This window comes from Hippoglossus hippoglossus, chromosome 9 (genome assembly GCF_009819705.1).
Source record: "Hippoglossus hippoglossus isolate fHipHip1 chromosome 9, fHipHip1.pri, whole genome shotgun sequence".
Taxonomy (NCBI): domain Eukaryota; kingdom Metazoa; phylum Chordata; class Actinopteri; order Pleuronectiformes; family Pleuronectidae; genus Hippoglossus; species Hippoglossus hippoglossus.
Genome location: NC_047159.1, coordinates 17,651,318 through 17,668,912, shown reverse-complemented (window position 1 = coordinate 17,668,912; position 17,595 = coordinate 17,651,318). Strand labels below are relative to the sequence as shown.

At 46.3% G+C, this 17,595-nt stretch overlaps 1 protein-coding gene across 4 annotated transcripts in view; it reads right to left on the bottom strand.

Moving 5' to 3' along the window:
- Positions 1-17,029, bottom strand: part of setbp1 (SET binding protein 1) — a 36,345-nt gene extending 19,316 nt beyond the window's left edge. Inside the window, exons 1-2 of one of the 4 annotated variants that reach the window (XM_034594652.1) lie at positions 16,169-17,029; positions 8,854-9,432 (exon numbers count right to left, since the gene is read on the bottom strand). In XM_034594652.1, coding sequence (XP_034450543.1) covers positions 8,854-9,273 — 420 coding nt within the window. In that variant the 5' untranslated portion in view covers positions 9,274-9,432; positions 16,169-17,029. The other 3 variants (XM_034594653.1, XM_034594655.1, XM_034594654.1) reach the window with 3 other exon arrangements.
- Between the last annotated feature and the right edge of the window lie 566 nt (positions 17,030-17,595).

Genomic DNA, 17,595 nt, shown 5'->3' with positions numbered 1-17,595 from the left:
CAGGTATATTGATTGACACATACAATATGTTACTTCAGCTGCTCAGCAGAGTCTCTCAATCAAACCAAAAACAAAAGACCTAGTTTGACGACGTCGAGAAGCAGCTCGGGATCATGGGAGTTTTTGTCTTGACCACTATTGCAGATGAAACTCGACCTGACGCCACTCAGGCACAAATCATGTTCATGGCCGAGGTAATGTATTGACGTTTAATTCACGTTACGCAGCAAACGACAATAAATAATCATGATCCATTAGCAGTGTGTTTATCCTTTGACATACATTGTGGCTCTAGAAGTTATAGTACAAGTAGACAAAATGTAACACAGGTCTATTTTAATGAGCAACTGTTTCATTTTGTATCTTTAACTGATCTGAATCCGTTTTATATCGACAAACTTACTTCTATGTTACATCTTTGTAGAAAATATGCAATCTGAAGACACATTACCTTGGGCACTAAGAAACTGGGACAGGCATTTCTTTCACTCTTTATTTCAATGTAAAATGTTTAACTATAATAATAATGATAATAATAATCTACATAATAATCAATAAAGAAAATAAGCAAATTGTATTCCAGCAAGTGATGCTTATGAATAGTTGCTGACAGAGTAGTAACTGTCTAATAGAATGACTAGTGTCTGCACTTCAGGTTTAAATGCCCTCATTGCTTAGTGTACACATCTCTGTGAGTATCTGAAGTCCTCAGATGATTCCCAGCATGCACGAGAGAGACAGAGAGAGAGTGAGAGAGAGAGAAAGACAGAGAGAGGGGGGGAGAGAGAGACAGAGAGTTTGAGAGCCACTGTAATGACATCCTCAGTGACAGAGAGAATGGGCAAAGTGAGACACAATAGTCTTAACCAATCAGACTGCCCGCCTCCCCTCAGGCCCCCTCGGACCAACAATAACGCCTTTGTGCGAGGCTGCACTCCACTCGCACGTTCACACACACACACACACACACACACACACACACACACACACACACACACACACACACACACACACACACACACACACACACACACACACACACACACACACACACACACACACACACACACACACACACACACACACAGACACACACTCTTCAGACACATAGAGAGGCGGGAGAATCTGCGCTCTACATCCACGACTGGATCAGCGCACAAGGATATACTGCAGTTTGAGTGTGTGAGTTTTAGCTGACAACTTCAGTCTCTCTCTTTCTGTGTTTCTGTGTTTCTGTGTGTGTGTGTGTGTGTGTGTGTGTGTGTGTGTGTGTGTGTGTGTGTGTGTGTGTGTGTGTGTGTGTGTGTGTGTGTGTGTGGGTGTGTGTTTCCTCCCAGGCCTGCATGGGCACATGACTGCAGCTGCCCCTCGCTCCCTCGTCTAAACCGGCACCCCTCCTTGTTGTAGGTGAGAGGTCACACGGAGTGGCATTCCTCTCGGTCTGAGAGCGAGCGAGCATTGCACTGAGCAGAGGGGGCTGAGAGAGTGAGCGAGCAGAGAGAGAGAGAGAGGCCGAGCGGGGCAGAAAACACAAGGGGGGGATGGGGGGGGGGGGGGCAAACTGCAACATGAGGGCAGGTAAAAGATGAGGTGCCCAGGGGGATTAAGGAGCGTGTGTGGAAATGGACCACTGAACAGAAGACCCTTGTGGCTCTTCCCTGGTTCATAAACACAGCTGTTTGTTTAGTCTGAGCCGCCCCGAGGGACAGACACACAGACAGACGGACACATTTATATAATTTATTCATGTCCGCATCCATACTTAAAAAACAATGAGCATAAATAAACAGCACAACTACAGACAGATTATTTTACAAAGCCTGGAACGAAGACACGACAAGCAGCAGAGAATTGGGGAGAATGACACACACGGACACACAAACGTCTGAAAAGCTACAAATATTTTTAACTATCTTTTGGTGATCGTTTCTGGTGTGCTTGCAAACTAATGTTAAAAATAATGTTAAAAATGTTAACAAGGTTTAAAAATATTGGTATAAGCACAAGTCATAACTCCTCTACGCTGTCATCTCTCTTGCTTTCAGACACACACACACAGACACACACACACACACCGAGACACACACACCCTCTGTCAGGCTCGTCCCAGACAGCTGATGGGGCCATCAGATTTCACTGACAAACACACTTGCGCTTTAAGCGAGACACAGTGAAAGTCAATACTCTGTGCCTGCTTCTTCTTTGACTCCCATCATCCCCTTCTCTCCCCTCCCTGCACCGAACATCGCCCTCTGTCCCTGCTGCACCTCCTTGCAAAACCACAGGATACACTCATCCTCTCACACACATATACACACTGTCTTAACCACAGAGGCAGAGGCATGATGGAGCCATACCAATAAAGCGGCCCCCAGGAACACATGATGCTGTGACTCAACATCATTCGTGACCGCAGAGGACATCAAACATGGCCACGCTTCAGATAATCCCACTGTTGTGTGAGTCAAAGTGAACTGCTGTCCAAAAACCAAAGTCAGGCCTGTATAGGTTTTTTTCAGTGTCTACTCTTATCATGATGTTGCCATATCAAAACCATGACTACTTTGATTTAGGCGTCCCCTCCTGTTCGCTGTTTTCTTCATAGCTGGAGGATGACTTGGTTTTTTTTTAACCACACAAAGTCTGTTTTGTATCATTTTAAGAATGACTTCTTGTTGTAAAAAGCTGTACAGAATCCATTCTTTTACGCTACAATGTGACTTTTTGTAAAGATATTTGTGAAGGATGTAAAAAGCCTTGATGTTTAGTGGTGACTGCTCCCCGACAGAGCGTTTGGCATTTCTATAATTGCAAAGAACACCCTTATGTCTTGATTAAAATGCAACTTGAGCAGGACTCACTATCATCCACTCTGTACATCTGGCTGGAGAGGAGCAGCGACCCACTGGGAGTGGACACAATAGTGAATGAATAGGGCCTGACCTTTGGGACGGATTGAGAAGATGGTATGTGTGTGTCTGATTGAGAAATTAGCTACAGTTCCAACCAAATGGTCAACACACACACACACACACACACACACACACACACACACACACACACCACACACACACACACACACACACACACACACACCACACACACACACACACACACACACACACACACACACACACACACACACACACACACACACACACACACCAAATCCAGCCCTGAGGGTAAGAAAGCAAAGGCCAGACTCCAGTTGTCTCAACCCTGACCCACTCCCACAAACAAACAATACCACGCACACACACACAGAGACACACACACAGACACAGAGGCTTACACAACTGTGTAGTCCGGCTTTTACCTCGACTTTTGAATGTCCAGCAGGGTCAAAGTTCATCTCTTCTTCTGCTAGCCTCCAGCGTTCTTTTGTGTGACCGTGTGTGTCTGGTTGTGAATGTCTGTGTGTCTGCATGTGTGTGTGTGTGTGTGTGTGTGTCAGTGCATGTACGTGTGCTCACTAGGAGTGACCTTGCAGAGGCATTCACTGAGAATACACTGCAGCACCAGCACTACTGCAGAGCTGATTAGGTAGCAATCTTGCTTAGTGTAATGTATATTTGTGAGTTCAAGTGTGTGTGTGTGTGTGTGTGTGTGTGTGTGTGTTTTTGTGTTTGGTGGGAGAAAGACAGATGAACAGATTGTGTTTTGTCTGGACTTTCTTCAGGTTCGAGAGATACTCAAGAGCCGAGAGGTTAGGCGTGAGTGTGTGTGTGTGTGTGTGTGTGTGTGTGTGTGTGTGTGTGTGTGTGTGTGTGTGTGTGTGCGTCAGTGTAGGTGCCGGTGTGTGTTTCAAGTGTGTACAGGGTGTGTATGGGGGTCAGACACAGATGGACAGCTGGTGTTTCAGTGGTGCTAAATCACTCACCCCTCCCCAGCATGCAGGCTCACATGCACACACACACACACTCGCACAAACACACGTACACATCCCATCCCCCATCGACCACAGGGAAACGCCCCTCAAAGCATTCCCAGCTCTTATTCTCAAGACGCGTGCACCCACACCCACACACACACACACACACACACACACACACACACACACACACACACACACACACACACACACACACACACACCAAACTAAAAGCCAAAAATGCCTAGTATGACAGTTTGGTCAGGACATATTAGAGGTGATCATTTCCATGTTCATCCACATAAATCAGTCATGAACCAGGATTAGTTCACACACACACACACTTGACACACACACACACAAACCCAATCCTATTTTATGAGCTCATCAAGTCCCTCAGGTCACCAACCGCCATCTCAGCCAGGGATAAAAAAAAAAACCACATCAAAAGGCTTCACACACATACACACACATGTGCACGTATCGCATGCGTACACACTGGATGTGGCAACAGTGGCAGCATTAATTTCCTTGTGAATGCACTTGACTAACACATAATAATCCCAAACACTGCTGGTAGACCACCAAGCAGCAACACACACACACACACAGCCAGGGGGACCACCAAGCAGAAGGCTGTCAAGACAAGATAAGTGTGTGTCTAGCGTCAGGGTTTCGCATACACCCATTAATACAAATAAACGTTCACACACACATACACACACACACACATACAATAACAACACACAGCCTGGCCTGGACTCCTGGAAAAGCTCTGGCTTATCTCTCTCCACAGATAGTGAAATGGATTAAGAGCCACATTTGGCATGTCCAGAGAACTGGACAGATAACCAGGAAAACACTCTCTCTAACTGCAATCGCTGCTCAACATGATTTGTGTCTGTGTGTATTTGTGTGTGCGTGTGAGAGAGAGAGAGAGCGAGAGAGAGGATGCATTTAAGCTTGCGTATGCTTCCCGCGTGTGTAGGCATTGGACCGATAACTGCGTGTCAACGTGTGTGTGCATTTGGGGCATGTGTGTCTGGAGGAGTGATGCTGTGGTTGACCCAGGACCCAATCAGTTGAAACACACACATTCATCTTCCAAGCACACACAGCGTGCGCAGACAAAGGGCTGTGTGTGAGAGGACATTCAGCATGTGTGTGATGTCAGCTGGAGACAGAGAAGGGGAGCCCATCATTTCCCCTTTATGCATGTATGTGGGTCTGTCCCCTGATACGGCGGGCATGCTCACTGACCCCCGGTTATAGACGCCTGCTCTGAAGTTGATAGGAGGCTGAGATTTCCTTTAGGACTGGCAAACGACATCTTCTCTTCTCTTCAATTTTGGACATGTCTGACAGATGGAGGGTCAAATGACTCATTTCAAATACATTTTTATGCTCAAATAATAGCTATACTATATAGCAAATACAGAACACAGCCTATATTTAAATTAGTTTTTTATAATTCACAAGCATCATCTGCCTTATCACTGAATTTGTCAGTTTTTTCATATATTCACCTTTGCCCAGGAGGTTATGTTTTCATTTTGCATTTGTTTGTCTGTTAGTTGCAGGATTACACAAAGCTACTGGACAGATTAACACGAAACCTGGTGGAACGATGTGGTATGGGCTCAAATTACAATTTGTTATGCATATCCAGGACTTATTTTTAAACTTTGTCTAACATTGTGACATAAGTTGTTTTTTAAACAATTTTTGTTGATTTCTCAGAGAATAATTCATGGATCTTGCTAAAACAAAAACGGGCATATTTAGGGTTCTTTAGGTTTATATGTATTTAAGTATTTATGAGTGTACAACTTGGTGCAGATTCAATATAAATGTGGTTACATAAAGGGATGATTTGGCCTTGGCCAAGGTATATTGTAGATCCTATTTAAAAGTTTTTTACTTGCCGTTTGCTCTATTGCACTTTGATGCGGGAACACCGGGGTTCCTCACATGAATAACAGAATTTAATCTTGGAGAAGAGAAGAGAGTTTGATAGCTGCCACAAAAGAAAGAAATGGTGAAAACAAGGTATTTCCATGTCTTTATTTGCACCATTCTACATGTTTGCCTATTTATCTGTCTGTCTGTCCCTCTCCTTCTCTGTCTATTAGAGTCAAATCTCTGTCTTAATGGGCATCTTTTGTACCCTACCCCCCCTCTCTATTCACCACACTACCACACGCACACACACTCCCTCAGAGGGGGCCCCTTAACCAGGCTCTCCATATGCCTGACCCCCACCTCTTTTCTCCACCTCCCTCTCTTTCCACAACCCCCTTCTCTCCTCTCCCCATCTCTTGCTTACACTCTGGCTTCTGCTCTGTTGCTGCTGCTGCTGCTGCCCCACGCTGCCATCTGCTATGAGACAACAGAGGGTGAAAGAGGGAGGAAGAGGAGGGAAAGAGCGGTGGAAAAAGAGGACGATGTGAGGGAAGAAAAGACTGAGGGGGAGAAAGCAGGGAAAGAGAGGCAGAGAAAAGATAAAGACAGAAAGAGGGAAAGAGTAGGTTTGGACACAATACAACAGAGAGCAGAGAGGCTGTCCATCTGCTCCCCCCCTTGCCTCCCATCCCCTCCTGACACACAGCCTCACACACACCACAAAGAGAGTATTTAACCTCAGCGCACACACAGACGCACGCACGCACACACACACACACGGGATGAGAGGAAGACAGAAAGACAGAGAGCAGCTCAGCCTCTCTCTTTAACCCGTTCCTCTCCAGTGAGCCTGCCTGTATTACACCCTTGGGGTAGCAGGTGATGGGTGGATGGAGGGAAAGGATGTAGGCGGGAGCCGGGGGTAGAGGGATGGGGGATGGGGGAGGGTGTGTGATTGAGGGACAGAGCGAAGGGGATGAAGGGTTGAAACTGATCTGAATCAACACCAACACATCCTCCGCTCCCCACCCCTTGTCTACCCAAACCTCAATGGGGACCAGCTTGCTGCCACTGTCTCTATGACAACCTCTGTCAATCATACTGTAGCAGCGGGCTTCCAAATGGTGACGGGTGGCGCTGGATGAGGAATGGCTGCTCAAACATCCGAGTGCAACTTAGCTTACTGACAACTTTAGGTGGTAAACATTCATGTTCATTCTTGAAGGTAACTTCAGGTCAGACATATTCATCATCTACTTAATGGTGAGAATGTCCATCCTGAAGACAACTAGCTGAAACTGTGGCTATGGATGATGTCGAAACCTGCAGGTGACAAAGCAACAGTCACTCACATGTTTTCTTTGCAATTTGGTTGCATTTTCGTTTTTGAATCTCAGACTATGAGCACATGGTGTCAGAGTGAGTTGGTGATTTCACCCAATGTTCCAATTATAAAACTATTTGCAACAATCTGTCACAGAAGCACAACTTTATTCCTTATCTTTGGGGACTTAAACAAAGATAAGCCAGTAATTCATAAGAAATCTCATTAGAGCTCATACCTAGGCCAAGGCCTTACAGCCCCCTTATATTCGATCAAACTGCACCAAATTCCACACACCCATAGATATCAGTCCCCTCAAAAAACAATGCTGTTTCTTAACAGATTAACTAATTGTCGTCAAATGGAAACATAACGTCATTGGTGGCAGTACAAATAAAATTTCATTGATTGATTGAATATCTTCATTAGTAAAGAGCAGTCAATTTTCATACATATAAAACGCAATGACACCAACAAAATCAATTACGTCAGCTCCCAATGTTTACCGACTTTTCAATCTGGCAGTAGCTGCTTTCCATTTGAAAACAGTGATTAACACTGGTTTCACATGACTTTTCAAGGACAACCTCAATTTCATACATTGGCCATACTCAGTCCAGTCATGCACCATGTTATGACATAGTCTTGTTCTGTTTTTCTCGCTCGTTAATCATCTTGTGACCTACTTACATTTATCTTTTAACCCCTTTTTGTGAAACAGTAATATAAAGAATGCACCTGTATACAGCAGGCTTCATGAGGCAGACTGATCAGCAGGTCATTTCTGACTGACTGTACTTCCTTTCATTATCTGACCTCATTTCTTTAGAAAAAGAGACAGTTACGAAATAAACTGGATGATTTTACACGGCTGGTTAACCACGCACCAATTTCCCTCCATAACAAATTCTTGATGATGCTGGTTGTCTTTTCAAAATTTGAATGGCTGATGTTTTTTTCTGTGGTATCATTCCCCTTTGAAACAGACATGTACTGGAGATGTACCTGACCATGCAAGACCATGTAACACGTCAAAACAACAGTCCTGCAGCTGTGTTACCTTACAAGCCCCTGAATCTGAATTAAAAACACAACACAACACCACCACTGAGGTACGACACGGCAAAAACACGGCCCCCAGCATCATGTTGACAACATGACGCCTGCGCTCCTGCTGGGCCTGTCGAGCTCGATGACATGGAGATGGCTGTCAGGTTTGGACACACACACCACCATGTAGGTCAACACACACTGCAAACACTAGATTCCCCCAAGGACCTGTACATACACAGTGTCACACACACACCAAACACCGGCGTAGTGTGTAGTGATGGAGGGAGGGGGCCGGCAAGTGCCGATTTCGGAGGAGAGGAGAGGAGAGGAGACAGGAAAAGGTCCGCGTATATGACCACAAATGGAGAAAGCAGACACCAGCTGTCACTTGCTTATGTCAGCCCTATTCTCAGCTCTTATGTGTGTGTGTGTGTGTTGTGTGCTCGAGTGTGTCACTGTGTGATCTCAGCTAGCCATGACTGGTTTCAATTACGCAGCAAACTTTGACCCTTTGTAGCCAAGTGAGGAAAGGAGCTACTGACGGGCGGGGGAAGGAGGAGGAGTGTGTGAGCGAGGGAGTGAGATGTTGAGATAAGATGATGCCACATGAGTCAAAGCTCAAACAATGTAAACATACTGTTCATGCAATGCTAGACACCAAATTGAAACCAATACAACACAAACAGTAAGTGTGCTGGCTTACCCTTTTTCTGGGGGGACCTCGCTCTTCGTCCTTCTGGCCCCGCCCTGCTCCCCCTCGCCGCCCCGCTTTGCCCTCTCCAGCTGGAGGCCTGATGGTCATCCTGATCTCCGGCGGGCAAATGTAGTTCTCAAGGCTCTTGGGGGGCTTCTTGGTGCGCTTGGTGGTCTGGATCTTCAGCTTTAGACTTCCTTCCTGGAAACTCGCCTCCTTGATGGAGAACTCCTGCTCCTCCAGAAGCCCCTCCCCCTGTTCCTCAAGCCCCTCCCCTTCACTGGCAGCACCGTTAATCACATCATCACCACACACCAGGCCGTGTGCTCCTCGTGCTCCATCCCGGTCCTCTTCATTTGGCCCCACCCTGCCACCCTGTAACTCCACCTCTTTGGGTCGGGCCGAGCCAACCAGATCCCTTGGCTCCATCCACGCTCCAGCCAGAGCCAGTCAGGATGGGGGGAAGCTGTGGCGGCCAGCCAAAAGAAAGATTGAGAACAGTAGTCTGTCCGACGGGTTGGCTGTTATCAATCAGCTACTGGGGTTGGGTCGGTTGTCCCACTGGAACGCAGCGAAGCCAGGGACAGTCTACAGAGAGAGCAAGTAAAAAATGTGATTAGTGAAAGAAGGGCGACTAAAACATCCTGTCCTGTCATCTCCATATCTTCCATTCCAGCGCTGCCTCTCTGCACAAGCCGTACCACTGTTATCAACATAATTCGCTGCCTGTTGTGTACTGAAGACACACACACAAGCTCATCCCAGAGCTGTAGAGGTGTGCTGTCACGCTCTCATTTGCATTTTGCACCTCGCACAACAAAATAATGTTTAGACTCCCTCCATCACTTTCTTTCATCTCGTCTTTAATCTTTACTTACTAATCTCATCTCCCTCACTTTGTCCCTCACTCTATCACAGTGACGGATCTGAGTCACAGTCGCGCAGACACTTGAGTGATCAGCGCAAAAACGTATCTGCTCCGAAACCAGGCTGAAGTTAGCCTGAGGACAGGAGAGAGAAAAAATGAAAGAAGCTGACTTCTGTTTTTTTTCCATTTTTTTTTTTTCACCAAAGCTGGGAAGAAGGAAGGAAATCACACAGGGGGGGGGGGGGAGGGGAAGGCAGCATAGAAAGACGGAGGGAAGGAATCTAAATTCTTTCCCCAGATGTGGTTTACGAGCTGGTCTGGAAAAACCAGCGTCTGAGCTGTTTTACACACGCATGCAGCGGCATCGCTGCGCACATGCACGAAACCTCCATACACTTCTGTACATAACTGCGCACACATGTCAACGCACAAATGACCATGTCGCTGTCACCAAATACACATCTACACTCCTGCTGCTATTTCTAATCTCTGGAGAAAAAGGCTGTGGTAAACCATTTCTCCAGAGGACTCAGGTCTCAGCTTTTGGATCATTGCACATGCAGGCACAGACGTATATTACACACTTACACACAGACACTTTCACAGACATACACACTGGCATATAAACAGAGAGCAAGCAAAACAAACATTGCACTACACTTCTTACTACAGCTCCAGGGAATCCCATCAGTCAATATGACACGAGGCATGACTGAGCTGGAAGTGGAGAATGCTGTCTCACACAACGATCTTCCACTGACACCATTTACACTGATGTGAACCCAGACTACCTGCGGACATGAGTCAAGTTAAAGCTTTCTGCTCGCTGCAGACTTAAAGTGACCTGAGAGAACAAAAGGTTTACGGCGTATACACTGAGAGTTATACCCACCTCCTACTACCCGCTAATGCACTCATGGTTACTGTAGGTATTTTACACTAGACCTGTCTCTCTGTGTGTGTGTGTGTGTGTGTGTGTGTGTGTGTGTGTGTGTGTGTGTGTGTGTGTGTGTGTGTTGTCTCTGTGTGTGCACTCCTGTACCAGCCCACGCTACTGTACTTACAGCTGATCCCCATCATAATACCCAGCAGACCTCACAGCACATGCTTACAGTGTGATTGAATAATCATAATCCACAAAGGTATTTCAACAAACTTGTCCACACACACACACACACACACACACACACACACACACACACACACACACACACACACACACACACACACACACACACACACACACACACACACACACACACACACACACACACACACACACACACACACACACACACACACACACACACACAGTATCTGACCCTGAGGTTAAAGTCAATGTTTTCTGTCATTTATAGACTAAATTAAAATAATAAATCTTGTTTCTGTGAACCTTGTCGCTCAGTGTGAAACTGGTCTTCTGGTTCGCGTCGCTTCATGGTGGTTGTTACATAGCCAGTGAAAGAGACAAATAGATAAAAGGAAACGAGACGATATGAAAAGATTTCCAGATCGATTCCACCACCTCACTGGAAGCAATCGATTCTGCCATTGATTCATTCATTACGTGCAGTATGAAAAGGAGCTTGCAAAACTTGCTTGAGGTAGGCAATCCATCATCACTGAAACTTCACATTCATTGCATTTCTGAGGAGGGACTGCTTTTAAGAAAACTTCCAAGGGAGAGACTTTAAAGTCAGCAGCAACCTTTCCCATTATCCTTTTTACATAGTTATTTGTTTTTTTGTTTGATTCCCAAATAAAGCTATTGCAATGCTTTTTGTCACTCTGAAGTCTCCAGTGTCAAAACCTCCTTAATTTGACACGTCCAGTAAAACTAACCCTCGAAACAGACTCCACATGCTGCATAACCACACAACAAGGGTTATACCAATAAGTAATTTCAATGAAGAGATTCTGCATGTGAGAGAATCCGGAGACGAGGGACACAACTTTGCGGCCTGAAGCCTTCTGGTTTCTGTTTTTGGTTTGACCAATCACGTTTGAGGAGGCCCACGGGTTAACAGTCCGTGTGGAGAGCAAAAGAGTAAAAACACATTGACGGAAATGCATTTAAATTTATTTGCATTCATATGTGGATAGCTGTTAATAGAGATTAGCCAAAATGTTGTTGGACAGAAAACACCAACAAAATGTATCAGTGTTTGTGTTTTGTGTGGAGAAACCTTCGACTCGTCTGGTAAAAGAAACTAGTCAAACATTGAACGGTAAATTTAAGATATCCGCTGTCTGCACAGGAAGCCAAAGGGCAATTTTTGGGGCAATTTGTTGTCAGACGATAGTTGATTGGTTCTGAGATTGGTGGCCCAGCAGCCACCCTTCTCATCATCAATTTTACACTGTCATACTTTTGTCTTGAGAGTTTGATTTCCCAACAGCAAAGCTTGTTGTTGCAATGCCCTTGTCAATCTGAAATCTCCAGTAACAAAGGCTCCTTAAAGTGACACTTCCAGTCAAACTAGTCCTCATAATAGACCCTGCATAACCCCGCAACACCGGTAACACATAAATATAATAATTCAGTTTGAATGATTGCCTATCCCATGAAAATCTCTGAAACATGATTTAACACCCTCATTAAAATGAATAATACCCCTGACTTCCTGGAAGTCGGGAAACGGGTCCAAAAACTTTTCCAAGGTATGCTTTGGAAAACAGTCAGCAGTAATGTACAGTAAAGGCAATTTGCATTTAATGGGCTGAAACATGCAAAACCACTGCTGCTGCTGCTGCTGCTGCTGTCCTTGAGTAAGGTTTTACATGGGTACAAACGAAAAGACGGTGAATTCTGGCTGGGTCTCGGGCTGGTCATACAGTGCCCACATGACCCTGTTTGGTCCTCCCAGTCTCTAATGTCAGCTGGGTGACTCGCCCTAATGGCATGTGTGGAAGCCACCCTGTCTGCCATGTGACTGAGGACAATGACAGGAAAAAGAGACAGTTGCCAACCACAACATCACACATATACACACACAAAATGAAACTTATCCACTTTCAGTGGCGCTCTTAAGACTCAGTGCCCCCTCTCTCAACTATAACCCGATATGACAACAAAATGGCGTCATACATCAGCACAATCCTCATTCTGGCCCATTACTGTGTAAACTACTTAGATGGGTCATGACTATTCCTCCTCCCTCCCTGCTTGGTGCCCTAAGCTGTGTTAGTTCTCTGTTACTGGCAGACAGGCTGAGAGTTTATGTAAGACTGACCCCTCCTCGGGCCTCCCTCGCCAAGCAAGCCTGAGCCTCACTGTCTTCTCTGCCTCTCTCTCGCTCTCCTATCACACTCTCTCACCCACACACACACATATATATACACACCTCGACTAGCCTCAGACAGCAGGGTGATTGTGAGCGGCCAGACTCGCTGCATAAATAGCTTTATTATGTTCTCAAAACTGCCAGCGCTAACCAGCTTCCCTCTCAAACAGCATAAGGTCATTCCCTGTGCTGGACGCGAGCGCCTGTGAGCGAGACGCTCCTCCAACATTCTGCCTCGTCCTTTTTGAAAACAATTATGATAAAGCGTCGATAATGGAATACAGATGGACAGAGCAGAGATGGTGAACGATACAGACGCTCAGACATAACAGAGGGAGAGAGAGTCGGAGTGAGAAACACAGAGAGAGAGAGAGATGGCAGCAGAAACACAACCTTTTAAGGCTGCATACCCAGCAGCCCAGTGCCTGAGGTGGACTCACAAATAGCTCACACACACACACACACACACACACACACACACACACACACACACACACACACACACACACACACACACACACACACACACACACACACACACACACACACACACACACACACACACACACACACACACACACACATCCACAAGCACACCAAACACCCGTGTGATTGCACAAGGTGAAGTCTGTTTTCTCTCCTCTTCTTTTGATGTGAGAGTTGTAGCTGAGGCTCGGCCATCCCTGGCTGGAGATGAGTATCTCAGAGGGATGATGAACATTGTCTGTTTGCCATTTTCGTTTTTCATTTATCTCCTTTTTCTCTTTTATTCCGTGCCCTCCGGTGAAAGGGGCAATCGTGTAAACCAATGTTTCTAGAAGGATCCAATCTTTGGTTGGGGGAAAAAAATAAAAAAATAACGGCCCCAGCTTTCTAGCACTTCCAAATTTTGTGGGCCAGAGCATGTTTTTTTATTAATGCTGGAAGTCTACTAGTCGTCAGTGCAGAGCGAGGTGAAGGAAGTCATCTTTTTCACCCCAACCACATCAGCAGAGTGTATTCAGCTTCTTTAAGAACTTCTATTTGGATGTGAAATGCAAAATAAAGCCCCTTCCTCTCCCTCTCCCCAGTGCAGCATGGATGGCACAAGCATGTGTTGGGCTATAGGGCCGCGAGGAGTACAATCATAAAGTACCATGTGTGGGACAGCCATAATAGAAAATGATGGCCTCGCCGCCGCTCTGTGCAGGCCGGCACGCACACACTCCTCTGGATGAGCCATATGCCAGGTAGAGCACTAAAAACCCATCCTCACCTAACTACCCCGTGGAAGCAGATGAATGCTAAACCATTTTAACTGCAGCAGAAGCCACAAAATGGCTGTCAGCAAAAAAACACCTCCCCTGTTCCCCCAACTATCTTCCTCCTTCCCTTTACCTCACCACCCCCCCCCCCCCCTCCAGCCCGACAACCTCTCTTTTCTCCCCCTCTACCTCTCTCATCTACCCTCCACCTCCTACCTCTCCCTCTTTTTTTTTCTGTGTGCTCTGCCAAAAGGTGCTCCAGTGCTGATATTCTGCTAAGAGAGCCTGCCAACAGTTAGATTTGTCCTTGGATCCCATTCACATCCCCCCCCCCCCCCCCCCCCCCCCCCCCCACCACCACCCCCCACCTCTCCTCCCTCTCCCTGTGATCTTATTTCGACCCGAGGTATCCAGCTCAGAAGGGGGATACACCTAATCGATTTCTCATGCTTTAATTTAAAAGTGGCATGGGCATCTCATTACCTAATAGGAAGTTTAGTAGCCTGATTCATACTTTTACACCACAAACAGGCACTGCTGGAGTTTTAACTCCCCCCCCTCCCTCACCGCCCCAAAACCTGTTAACAAGACAAGATCGATGGTTCCATCCGCGTCTGAATCACCTCTATTATCCATCCCTTAACCCCCGTCTCTCTCCACCTAGTCACGCACTTCTTTTTTCCAAGTGCCTCTCCTCTCATGCCCCTGTTCTCCTTTTTAATCCAGTGCTCATTTCTACACCTTCATTTCCACACACTCTCGAGATCTGACCATTTTTCCACACTTTCAATAAGACATTCTGGAGCTCTCACATAAGGGTTGTGTCTTGAGGTTTCTGGATGCTGCTAATAACTGAGGTGGGTTGCCATTTACTACTGAGCCCAGTCAAAGTGTGGCCGTCACTTTCATCCACACTGTCAACCACCTCCAAGAAAGGCAAGCATAGATAGATAGATAGATAGATAGATAGATAGATGATAGATGATAGATGGATAGATGGATAGATGGAAAAATAGATGGATAGATAGATAGATAGATGGAAAAAATGGATATATAGATAGATAGATAGATAGATAGATGATAGATGATAGATGGATAGATGGATAGATGGATAGATGGATAGATAGATAGATAGATACTGGCGATGCTACACTGGCTCTCACTGACCATATACAAGGTACAAAGTGGAACCCACATTTGCATGGATACTTGCATCTCTTCACTGTAGCTGTGGTGGCACGTGTGGTTTTTGCGCTCCGGATGAAAAGGAAACGAGAATGAATGCAAAGTCATCAGTGAGACCCACTCCTCATGTGCCGAGTGCACTTCAACTTGCAACTCCCGAGCACTTGGCTTCATCCTGGACAAACAGAACAGACGAACCTTTCGAAAAATCCACTTAAATGTGACATAACTCAGGACCTCAGCAGGAACAACCCTGCGCCTGGTGCATGTCACAGGCCGTGATGCTATGTGACAGACTGCCCATGTCAGTGCAGGAGCAGGAGGTGCAGCACACTGGGGGGAAAAAACATGTGAAGGGAAGAGCTGTGAACATCAGAGCTGAGCTGCTCCTTGATCAGCGTGTAGTGGACACTTCATCCCATTGACCCAATTAGCTGTTTGTGTCTCTACAACACGCTAACACCGAGGCTGAGTGCTATAACGTGCGCGTGCTGGCCTGAGCGTGCGCGTGTTGGGTCGAATTTGTTGGCATGTGACTGCGAGCAATTCCACATACTTCATGTCACTGGGGGGATTTTGAGAGAAATGGCAGACAAGCGCGTCGAGGAGGCTGCAGGTTAGGATGTAAACAGCAAACAGGATAAACAGACAACACGCACAGCGGCTCACAGACACAACATGAATACAAACATGAAGACATTTGCAGCAGAGGTGCATTCAGGTGTGGAATGTGGAGCACTTACCCATGTCTAATGTTGTCACACACTCGGCTCTGACGTGTAAATATTTTATCAAGATCATTTACAATCCATTTGGACACACTTTACGCAGGCGACGGATGGGATGACAGCCTCCCGTGGAGCTGTCAATCGGTGCCAAAACACTATATATATATAAATATAGATACTTATATTTGACAGAAACCCCCGAGGAAAATGGCGTCAATCGTGGTTGGGAAAAAGAGAGGAGAAGGGAGGGAGGGGGGGAAAAAAAGCGAAAATAGGATTTGCAGCCGATCTGATGACAGAAGCAAGGTAGTCGCACCGGAGGCAGAGAGGAAAATCCAATCGGAAACTTGGCGCTTATGTCCGATTCCTGGCAGAAACGAGATGCGGTGGAGGCTCCTGCGTCCTGGAGTGGTGGTGGTGGTGTGGTGGAGAGCCGCGCACCGTGCGTCCCTCTCCCGTGCGTCTTGCAGGATCGCTGGTCACTCGGCGCCGAGATCCCTTCGCAAATCCGCTACTCGGTCGGTAGGAGGAGGAGGAGAAAGAGGAGGAGGAGGGGGTGAGTAGCACTATTACTGCAGTCAAAACAAGCCCGCATCCGACTACAAGCCCCCCCCTCTAAAAAAAGATCCAGCGGGGAAATGTCAGCGGCGCGTTGAGCCGTCAGTGGAGCCGAGGCGCGGAGGCAGGGGACGGTGCCGGTTGCATCGGAATCGGGGAGTTTTCTCTCCCTCTCTCTCGCTCTCTCGCTCAGCCTTGCTGATCGGTGAATGTCAGGTCCCGGAGCCTGGTGTCTGGTAATGATCTCACCCAGCAGACTCACTGAGAGCTCAGTGGCCGAGCAGAGCAGAGAGGAGAGGAGGAGGAGACAGGAGGAGCGACATCGCCTCCACCTGGCAGCAAACAGCGCGTCTCCCTCTGTAACCTCCCCGCTCATTCCCGGGAAGGCAGTGAGAGGCTGTTGTATGAACGCAATGCAAAGAGGGAGAGAAACATCGGGTCAAAGGTCTTTGTTGTTTCCACAACAGAAGTCTCTTCTGCACTGACAACAAAAAATCTACTTCAATTCGTAACACACAAATAGATTACGTTATTTTCAAATTAAAGCTGTCAACTGTGTTAATAACTTTAAGTTGAGCACGTTGAAGTTTGAATTGAAGTAAAAGTGGCTCCAACAAGGCTCTTGTTGCAGTAGGATTATGTTCAACGTTTGCTTTCTTCAACAGGTTCAGATACACGTTTACTTAAACTTTTTAAGAAGCTTCAATTTGTTGTTTTTAAAATGTACGAATAAGACTAAAAAGGAACTTACCGAAATCTTTTAAGGAGCAGTTCAAAAAGATCTGTAATTTAACAATTTATATGCTTGGAGACAGATTTGTTTGGTAAGTTTCTAAACTTCTCTTCTGTCCTAGTAACAAGATAAATTGTTGAATTGGCAACTA